The sequence below is a fragment of the Fukomys damarensis genome, unplaced genomic scaffold, assembly GCF_012274545.1.
Source record: "Fukomys damarensis isolate Sample0158 unplaced genomic scaffold, DMR_v1.0_HiC HiC_scaffold_5, whole genome shotgun sequence".
Classification (NCBI taxonomy): Eukaryota; Metazoa; Chordata; class Mammalia; order Rodentia; family Bathyergidae; genus Fukomys; species Fukomys damarensis.
In genome coordinates, this window is record NW_022900917.1 from 66,618,468 (window position 1) to 66,629,471 (window position 11,004).

At 56.1% G+C, this 11,004-nt stretch overlaps 1 protein-coding gene across 1 annotated transcript in view; it reads left to right on the plus strand.

Moving 5' to 3' along the window:
- Positions 1-11,004, plus strand: part of Eppk1 (epiplakin 1) — a 14,307-nt gene that overhangs the window by 427 nt on the left and 2,876 nt on the right. The window contains exons 2-3 of the mRNA XM_033759206.1: positions 3,901-10,687; positions 10,871-10,996. Coding sequence (XP_033615097.1) covers positions 3,947-10,687; positions 10,871-10,996 — 6,867 coding nt within the window. The 5' untranslated portion in view covers positions 3,901-3,946. The remainder of the gene's footprint in view (positions 1-3,900; positions 10,688-10,870; positions 10,997-11,004) is intronic.

Below are 11,004 nucleotides of genomic sequence, written 5' to 3' on the forward strand. Positions count from 1 at the left end.
GCAGGGGAACCCGACCCCCCCCCCCCACCCCGTCACTTTCATTTGTGAAGGAGGCATCTATAGAGCTGGTCAGGGCGCCTAGGCAGGAGGTAATTAGGTTAACAAATTGAGAGAGCAGCTCCTGGCAGCATCTCTGGGCAGGGAGGTGGAGCTGGCCTGTGGAGGAGCTCCCTATTGTCTCTGGATCAGGGGCCACTGGGAAAGAGAGGCAGGAGAGTCTCTGCCTCCATACCCCCATTGACTTTTCATGCCAACCCCTATGAGGGCTATTGTTTTCTGTCTGCTTGGGCAAGGTGCAGGTGGGTGAAGCCTACTAGATGTCCTCAGGGAGGCAGAGGTATGGACCCAGTCAGCCTGGCCTCCTGGTTCTGTTCTGGCCTGACTTTGGGGACACTTTGTTCTCAGCCAGAATGGAGGTCCATCCTTTCGGGTGGTGATGGATGGTGGCTCATACCCCAATGATATGGATCCACCCAGCTCAGTAATGCCCTTTCCACCCTTTGGCACCTGGGGGCCGTCTGATAGGGCCTTACAGGGAAACAGGAGGGGTCTGCTTTCCTTGGATGTCTTTTGCCAGGGAAATCTCCACCTCCTGACCCCAAGCCCTGAAGGCTATCAGCCCTGTTGTCACACACCCAGCTCACTTATGCTAGTGGCCGCCTCTCTGGAACACTGATCTTTACCCAGTCCATCTATCTGCTTCCCTAGTCTGTCCCTAGACACCCTAGTCTGTCTCTGTCCAGCAACCTTGCCAGGCTCCCACCCCAGGCTATAGACATCCTGGTGGTGGCCTGGGAAGAGGCAAGTCCTGGCAAGATTCCTGCCCTCAAGGTCACCCACAAACCAACAGGGTGCAGCCAGCCATAGGCCGAACCTAACACACTAGAACTCACAGTGGAGCCCTCCACCCCTCACCTCATTTCCTGCTGAGGCTCTCTGGGTCAGCAGGCTTTTTCCTGAATCTCCTTTGTTCAGGGAACTAGAGCCACTGTCCAAGCTTACCTTGGCCCTCTAGTTTCTCATCCAAGTGTTGCCCTTCTGCACATGTCCTGTCCAGCTGGCTACCTGTGTTCAGGGCAAGGGCCACCCAAGGCCATGTCCACCTGACTGACCCTTTCTCACTGTGGCCCCAATGCCCTGTGTTCCACCTTTGCTGGGGAGTGAGCTGGCTGACCTCTGTAGCCAGAGGCCAGAGGACAGGCATCTGGCCCTAACCACACCAGTGGCCCTCTTGCCTGTGATGAGTCCTGACCCAGCTGGGCTGGACAGCACCATGTGTGAGGCCCTCAGGCTCACAGGTCCTGTGAGGCAGCGCTGTACAGATGGGCATCAAAGGTGCCTGGGCAGATTCAATAAGTAGAGTCTGAAACAGGCGATTAAGAAAAGGGCACAAGATGGCCCTTGATGAGGGAGGAGGTGGTGGCATGTTGGCAGGGGCAGGTCCCTTAAGGCAGGTCTGGACAGTTGTATCTACCATGGCCACACTGTGCCTCCAGGGATGCCCTGAGCCTCTTCCTGAGGAAGTGTGTTAGATGGACCAGCCATTTTGAGGTTCACTCTTTTGGTCTTGGGCCCCCTCACAGTGGAATTGCCTATCATTTCTGGACCTATCAAGATAAGAGCCGTGGGCCGAGGATTTTGCTCAGTAGCTCCACTGCCTGCCTTGTAAGGTCAAGGACCTGAGTTCGATCCCGGATACAAAAAAGAAAAATCCCTGCAGCTGTCAAAGCCTTTTGTGATCTGTTCCTGAAGCTTGGTTGCTTAGAAACAGTCCCCATCAGGCTGTCTACAGTCCTCTGCATCCTCTCCACTGCTCTAGACTGTACCCCATGCCCCTCTTGGAAAGCTGAAAGATTGTACCACTTCCTGGAGGCTGGGCTCTGTCTGCTCCACCAGAAGGCAGTGGAGATGGACTCTGCTGGCCCTGTCAAGGTACCTGCCTGGTCTTAGCAATGATGTTTAAGAGTATTTAGCAGGAGGCTCCAAAGTGAAGGAAAGGGAAGGCAGGATTTTGCAAAGCTGGGGACTGGGACACAGTCTCAGGGGTAGTCTGTCCCTAGATAGACTAGGTGTTTAAAAGCTGTGACAGCCCTGAGAGTCACCCTAAGACATATAAAGGGACTGAGCCTATCACTGGCCACCCCAGAAAGGAAGTTCCCTGGGCTGAGGTGGTTCCTGAAGGGACTGACTGTGGAGCTGTGTGCCCATAGCCCTCCCTGAGCTGCGTAACATCTGTCCACCCACTAGACTGTGTGACATCGAAGTGCTGGCTTATCACGGACTGGGTGATAAACCCATCTTCCCCTCAAGCCTACTCTCAGCTGAAAGGCTGCTTCCTCATGCACATGATGTTGGGAGGGCAGAGACCCCCTGAGGTGGCTAAGGATGGTCAGGGAGGCCCCCTGGTATGGAGGCCCAAGGAGCAGGAGCAGGAAGACTGCCAATGAGGTGCCAGGAAGACACAGGTGAATGAGGTGCACCAGTGTGGAGTGGCACACCCCAGACCAGCTGTGGGGAGAATCCTGGTGCCATCCAGGGCCAGAGTGTGAGTGGATGTGGGGCACCCAAGACTGCCAGGTGGAGCCCTCCTTGTCTTCTTGATGTCCTGGTCACAAGCAGAACTGAGCAGCTCGCTGAGCCAAGTTGTAGATTTTGGGGTCTGAAGGCAAGCTGGGGACCTTCTGATTTTATTGCTAAATGGAGGCAAAGCAGAATCCTGTCACTAAGGCAATAGTCCTCATGTCCTTAACTATCAGTTTCAAAATGTGTCTGTTGAGTTAGACAGTGGGGTGGATGTAGGTGGGACCAACCCCTCAGATGTTGCAAAGAGGGAATGGGCCCGTGGGGTCCTAGATGCTCCTCTGAGTAGAGGGAAGGGTTCAGTAGCACTGAGAGTAATGGAGCAATAGAACCAGGGCATGGTTCTGAGGACACAGGGTGCAGGCCCAGCTTGTCAAGGCAGGTGAGCACAGGATGGGGGCAGGGTGTACAGTGACCCAGACTGGGGCCAAAAACAACACAGTCCAGAGTTCTGTGATCAAGGTATGGGAGGACATATTCCCTCCACAGGCTTCTGGGGGAGGGCTCTTCCTGTCCCTCCCAGCTCCTCGTGGCTTCAGGCTATCACATGGCCATCTCCTATGTGTCTGACTTATACGAACACCAGGTATACTGGATTAGGGCCAGCCGCTTTCAGTGTGATCTCATCATAATTAAGTCCACAGACATCCTGTTTCCAAATAAGGTCACATTCTTCACAGGTACTCTAGGTTAGGACATTGACGTATCTTTTTTAAGCAACCGGTCCAGCCTAACTCAGAAGGGGACAGGCCTGGGCAGCTTTAGTTGGTGGAGTGCTTGGGCCTGGAGCCAGATAACCAGGGACCAGTGGGTATTGGGGGGAGGAGACATGTCTGTAGAGACTGGGGTCTTACGGCAGAGGAGCAGAGGGGCCACAGTGGGTTCACAGGGAAGACTGAGCCCTCAGCAGGGATGGGGGCAATGAGAGGCCCAGGAAGGGCCCCACTTCCCTGCCTCAGGACCCTGGCATCCTGGAGCGGAGGTCAGAGGACCATCCAGGGGGAGAAACAGAGCCCTCAAGCCCTTACAGGCAGCCTGCTGGCCAATCCTGGGTCCCTGTGGGCACACTGTCCCTTAAGTCTACTGAGGTTGCTAAGTAGCATCTGTCACCCATCCACAGGTGATCTGTGGGGCAGAGACAGTCCCCTTGCCATAGAGCACCCCCCCCATGTCCCAGGAGGCAAGCTGCATCTGGGCCCTCTGCCACCATGCCATGCTCCGGGGCTTCATCTGGGGAGGGTCTGGAATTGACCTCATGACTGTCTTCCCTATCTGCCTGCCTACTCAGGGTCCCTGACTGAGACTTTTTGTCTCCTACAGGAAACAAGTGGACCTTAGGCGAGTTTGGCACAACCAGCTGTATGCAATGAATGGCCAGACTTCTCCTCTTGATGTCCTGGTCACCAGCAGTACTGAACAGGCAATGGTCACCAAAAACATGAAGGCTGGGCTGGAAGCGAGCAACCCTTTCAGGCCCCAAGTGGAGACAGCCCTGTGCACCAAAGCCAAGAGCATTGCTGGAGTGTATGTGGAGGCCTCTGGGCAGACCCAGAGCATCTATGTTGCCACCAAGCAGGGTCTTCTGCCTACTGTGCTTGGATTGGCTCTGCTGGAGGCCCAGGCAGCCACTGGGGGCCTTGTGGACCCCACCCAGGGCCAACTGCTCTCTGTGTCCAAGGCCCTGCAGCAGGGCCTGGTGGGGCTAGAGCTAAAGGAGAAGCTGCTGGCTGCTGAGCGTGCAGTCACTGGCTACCCTGACCCTTATGGGGATGGGAAGCTGTCCCTCTTCCAGGCTATTGGGAAGGAGGTTGTGGAAAGAACTCTCGGGTGGAGATGGCTAGAGGCTCAACTGGCCACTGGGGGCCTGGTGGACCCCACTCAGGGTGTGCGAGTGGCCCCTGAGGTTGCCTGCCAGCAGGGCCTCCTGGACCAGGAGACCTGGCTTAGTCTGTCCCAGCTGGTGTCCAGCACAGATGCCCCAGGCTTCTTTGACCCCAACACCCTGGAGCAGTTGCGGTATGGCACACTGCTGGCCAGGTGTGTGCAGGCCCCTGGGTCAGGGCTGGCATTGCTGTCCCTCAAGACCACTTTCTGTACCCTGGGAGGGGCAGCCAGTGTTTCTGAGCTACTGGAAGCAGGAGTCCTGGACAAGGAGGTAGTCCAGGGCCTACAGGAGGGCACACTGGCAGTGTCAGATGTAAGCATGCGCCCTGAGGTGCAACGCTACCTAGAGGGTACCAGCAGCGTGGTGGGCATTGTTCTATTGCCTGAAGGCCAAAAGAAAGGCTTCTTCAAGGCTACTACTGAACACCTGCTTTCAATGGGCACTGCACTCCCGCTCCTAGAGGCTCAAGCTGCCACCCACACCCTGGTGGACCCAGCCACAGGCCAGCGGCTATGGGTAGATGAGGCAGTCAAGGCAGGCCTGGTTGGCCCAGAGCTCCACAAGCAGCTCCTGGTGGCAGAGCAGGCAGTGACTGGGTACCATGACCCTTTTAGCAGCTCCCGGATCCCCCTCTTTCAGGCCATGAAGAAGGAGCTGGTGGACCAGGCACTGGCTCTGCGTCTCCTGGATGCTCAGCTGGCCACAGGTGGGCTGGTCTGCCCAGCCCGCAGGTTCCGGCTACCCCTAGAGGCTGCCTTATGCCTTGGCTGCCTGGATGAAGAGACTCAGCAACATCTTTCCCAGGCTGCAGGCTTCTCAGACCCCAGCACCCATGGCAGTGTGAGCTATGAGCAGTTACTGGCCAGCTGTGTCACTGACCCAGAGACAGGGCTCACCTTCCTGCCCCTCTTCGGGAAGCCCCTTGGAGAAGTGCTCCAGGGATCCACTTTCATTGAGCATCACACTCGACAGGCCTTAAGTGCAGCCACAGCCTCTGTCTCTGTGGGGAAGTTCCAGGGCCGGGCTGCATCCCTCTGGGAGCTACTCTTCTCTGAGGCAGTCCCTGTAGAGCAGAGGGTACTATTGGCCCAGCAGTACCAGGAAGGGGCCCTTTCTATGGAAGAGCTGGCAGCTCAGCTGAAGGCTATCATTGAGCAGGCTGCAGCTACTACCAGAGTCACTTTTGCTGGGCTGAGGGACACTGTGACACCAGCAGAGCTGCTGAAAGCTGAGATCATTGACCAAGAGCTATATGAGCAGCTGGAACGTGGGCAGGCCTCAGCCAAGGATGTGGGCAGTCTGGACTCCGTGCAGAGGTACTTGCAGGGCACAGGCTGCATCGCTGGCCTACTACTGCCTGGATCCCAGGAGCGCCTCAGCATCTATGAGGCCCGCAGCAAGAGGCTCCTCAGGCCAGGTACTGCTCTCATCCTCCTTGAGGCCCAGGCTGCCACAGGCTTCATCATCGACCCAAAGGGAAACAAGAGATACTCTGTGAAGGAGGCTCTGAGGGCTGATGTCATTGGTCCTGACGTGTATGCAAAGCTGCTGTCAGCAGAGCGCGCAGTCACTGGCTACACTGACCCCTACACTGGGGAGCAGATCTCCCTTTTCCAGGCCATGCAGAGGGACCTCATTGTACATCACCATGGCATCCGCCTGCTGGAGGCCCAGATCGCCACAGGGGGCATCATTGACCCTGTGCATAGCCACCGTGTGCCTGTGGATGTGGCCTACCAGCGCGGCTACTTTGACCAAATGCTAAACTCAATCTTGTTGGACCCATCCGATGATACCAAGGGCTTCTTTGACCCCAACACACATGAAAACCTCACCTACCTACAGCTGCTGGAGCGCTGCATTCGAGATCCTGAGACAGGCCTTTACCTCTTGCCCCTCAGCAGCACGCAGCCCCAGCTCATAGATGGTGCCACCCGGGAGACCTTCCAGAACTTACTGCTGTCTGTGAGGTATGGACGGTTCCGGGGACAGAAGATTTCTGCGTGGGAGCTGATCAACTCGGAGTACTTCAGTGAAGACTGGAGGAGGCAGCTGCTGCAGCGCTATCAGCAGTGCAAGGTTACACTCAAGTGGGTCACGCAACTGCTGGAGAGAGAGATGAGGAGGTGGGCTGACATCACACTACCGACACTGCGGGGCCGAGTCACTGTCTACCAGCTCCTAGAGGCCCACATCATTGACCAGGAGCTGTTGGACCAGGTGCTGGAGGGGGTGGTCAGCCCAGACACCCTCTTCCACAAGAATAGAGTCCATAGGTACCTGCAGGGCTCGGGTGCTGTGAGTGGTGTGTTGTTGCGACCCTCCAACCAGAGGCTCAGCCTCTACCAGGCCATGAAACAGAAGCTGCTAACACCAGGTGTGGCCCTGGCCTTGCTGGAGGCTCAAGCAGCCACTGGAGCCATCATGGACCCCTGCAGTCTGGAGACCCTGACAGTGGATGAGGCTGTATGCAGGGGAGTGGTGGGGCCAGAGGTATACAGTAGGCTGAAGTGGGCTGAGGACTCTGTCACTGGCTTCAGAGACCCCTTCTCTGGGAAGAGGGTGTCCCTGTTCCAGGCCATGAAGAAGGGCCTTATCCCTGTGGAGCAGGCCACACGCCTCCTAGAAGCCCAGGTATCCACAGGAGGAGTCATTGATCCCACGGGCCACTACCACCTCCCCATGTCTGTGGCCATCCAACGTGGCTGCATTGACCAGGATATGGAGGCTGCCTTGTCTAGCTCTCCCAAGACCTTCCCCATGCCAGATGGCCAGGGTCACACCAGCTATTCCCAGCTTCTGGAGCAGTGCTCCCGGGATGAGGCCTCTGGTCTTCACCTCTTGCCCTTGGAAGAAAGTGCTCCTGTTGTTCCCACTGACACTCAGATCCAGGAGACTCTGCAGTCCACACCAGGGACTGAGGATGGCTTATCTCTCTGGGACCTGCTCAACACCTGCCACTTTACTGAGGAGCAGCGCAAGGGCCTCCTGGAGGATGTGCGGGTTGGGAGAACCTCTGTTCCACAACTGCAAGCCACTGTGTCCAGCCAGGTGCAGGAAGCAGAGCTCCTAGCCCAGACCCGAGTCACAGTTCCAGGCCCAAGAGGTGAGGTCCCTGCTGTCTGGCTGCAGGATGTGGGCATCATTACCCAGGAGACACTGGTGGCACTGGCTCAGGGCACACAGTCACCAGCCGAGGTTGCCGAGCTGCCTGCTGTGAAGGCCTGCCTCTGGGGAACAGGTTGTGTCGCTGGTGTGCTGCTACAGCCCTCCGGGACCAAAGTGAGCATTGCCCAGGCCATGAGGGATGGCCTGCTGCCCATGGGCCTGGGCCAGAGGCTCCTGGAGGCCCAGGTGGCATCTGGCTTCCTTGTTGACCCACTGACAAGCCAAAGGCTGTCAGTAGAAGATGCGGTCAAGGCTGGCCTGGTGGGCAAAGAACTGAGTGAGCCACTCAGGCAGGCTGAGAAGGCTGTAGCTGGGTACACTGATCCTTACATGGGGGGCTCCCTGTCACTATGGCAGGCCATGGAGAAGGGGCTTGTACCCCAGATAGAGGGCTTCCCCCTCCTACAGGTGCAGCTGGCCACAGGGGGTACAGTGGATCCTATTTATGGGGTACACCTGTCTCAGGCAGTGGCCTGCAGGCTTAGAATTCTAGATGAGCACACCAGTCAGGCACTGACAGCCACCAAGGAGGACAACAAGTTCTTCTTTGACCCCAATGCCAGGGAAAAGGTGACTTACCAGCAGCTCAGGAAGCGATGTGTTCTGGACAGTAACACTGGCCTGTGGCTCCTGCCCTTGCCCCAGGACACTGTGCTTGAGGTAGATGACCACACTGCTGTGGCACTGAGGGCCATGAAAGTGCCCATCAGCATGGGGAGGTTCCAGGGGCACAGTGTGTCACTCTGGGACCTGCTACGCTCTGAGTACATCAGTGCCAACAAACGTCAGGAGCTGGTAGCGCTCTGTCAGTCTGGGCGAGCTGCAGCCCTGCGGCAGGTGGTCACTGCAATCACTGCTTTGGTGGAGGCTGCAGAGAAGCAGGCCCCGCAGACCACCTTCAGAGGACTCCGGAAGCAGCTGTCAGCCAGTGACCTGTTCAGGTCTCAGCTCATTAACAAGCAGACCCTGGATGAATTGACTCAGGGGAAGAGAACAGTGGAAGAGGTAACAAAGATGGACAGTGTGAGACAGTCCCTGGAAGGAGGCAACTTCATTGCTGGGGTCCTCATCCAGGCTACCAATGAGAAGATGAGCATCTCTGAGGCCTTAAGAAGGAATATCCTGCGGCCTGGCACGGCCCTGGTGCTCCTGGAGGCACAGGCAGCCACTGGCTTCATCATTGACCCAGTGCAGAACCAGAAGCTGACCGTGGAGGAGGCATTTGCCGCTGGGATGTTCAGCAGGGAAACCTATGTGAAGCTGCTGTCAGCTGAGCGCGCGGTCACGGGCTACACTGACCCATACAATGGGGAGCAGATCTCACTCTTCCAGGCCATGCAGAGGGACCTCATCGTGCGTAACCATGGCATCCGCCTGATGGAAGCTCAAATTGCCACAGGTGGCATTATCGACCCTGTGCACAGCCACCGAGTGCCCGTGGATGTGGCCTACCAGCGTGGCTACTTCGACCACGAGATGAACCGCATCCTGGCAGACCCTAGTGACGACACTAAGGGCTTCTTCGACCCCAACACGCATGAGAACCTCACCTACTTGCAGCTGCTGGAGCGCTGTGTGGAGGACCCTGAGACAGGCTTGTACATGCTACAAATTGTAAAGAAAGGAGAGACCTACGCATACACTGATGAGGCCACAAGGCGTACTCTGCAGTCCAGAACTGTAGAAATGCACGTGGGGAGGTTTGCAGGCCAGACAGTGTCTGTCTGGGAGGTCTTGTGCTCTCAGTACTTCACAGAGAAAAGAAAGAAAGAGTTGGTGTGGGAATACAGAGCCCAGAACATGGACCTAGACAAACTGCTGGCAGTCATAACCACCACTATTGAAGAAGTGGAGAAGCAAAACCAAGCCATCCGTGTGCCAGCCATCCAGGGGAATGTAACAGTTGCTGAACTGTTCAACTCTGGGGTCATTGACAAAAAGACCCTGGATGCAATTCACAATGGGGAAAATCAGTGCCAGGACCTCCGCCAGCTGGAGCATGTGAACACCTACCTGGAAGGCATTGGTTGCATTGCTGGGGTGACTGTACCCTCCACTGGGGAAGTCCTGAGCTTTGAGGAAGCCAGCAGGAAAAAGCTGATCCCTGCAGGGTTTGCAGCCCAGATGCTAGAGGCTCAGGCAGCAACTGGGCTCCTGCTAGACCTCCACACCCACCAGAAGCTGTCTGTGAATGAGGCGATGGCAGCTGATCTGGTAAGCAAAGAGCTGCAGGAAAGGCTTGTGGCTGCCGAAAGAGCTGCCAAGGGTTACACTGACCCAGTCACAGGGGAGACAATCCCACTATTTCAGGCCATGAAAAAGAAGTTAGTTCAGAGAGAGGAGGCATTGAGGCTGCTGGAGGTGCAGGTTGCCACAGGGGGCGTAGTGGATCCCCTGCATCACCATCGGCTGCCACTGGAAACAGCCTACAGACGTGGATGTCTGCATAAGGACATATATGTGTTTATTGCAGATCAGAAGCACATGAAGAAGAGGTTTGTGGACCCCAACACACAGGAGAAAGTCACCTACCATGAGCTTCAGAATAGATGTCAGAGGGAGGAGTCAGGCTGGACTCTGTTTCCACTGATCAGGGAGGCAAAGGATGCTACATATGTGGATGAGGCAACCAAAAGAGCCTTAGAGGAAGAGAGGGTAGATATAAAGGTGGGAAGGTACAGAGGTCAGAGGTGGTCAGTATGGCAACTACTGAACTCAGAATATATAACGGAGGACAAAAAGTTAGAACTGGTTAGAATATACAAAGGAGACACGACACGAGCAATTCAAACAGTGGTAGAACTTATTCTACAAATAATTGCAGAAAAGGAAACAACAACAAAACCACTATGGTTCAGAGGTATGAGAACACAAATAAAGGCAGTGGAGCTGTGTGCATCCAAAATCATCTCAACAAAGACATTGGTAGACCTGCAGGAAGGGAAGAGTACAGTGACCGAAATTGAAGGAAAAGAAGAAGTAAAACGATACTTGGAGGGCACCAGCTGCATCGCGGGGGTGCTGGTGCCCACCAAGGGCCAGCCCGGACACCAGGAAAAATAAAGGCTGGAGCTGTGTGCATCCAAAATCATCTCAACAAAGACATTGGTAGACCTGCAGGAAGGGAAGAGTACAGTGACCGAAATTGAAGGAAAAGAAGAAGTAAAACGATACTTGGAGGGCACCAGCTGCATCGCGCGGGGGCTGGTGCCCACCAAGGGCCAGCCCGGCCACCAGGAGAAGATGAGCATCTACCAGGCCATGTGGAAGGGGCTGCTGCGGCCCGGCACGGCCCTGGTGCTCCTGGAGGCACAGGCGGCCACCGGCTTCGTCATCGACCCCGTGCACAACCGGAAGCTGTCCGTGGAGGA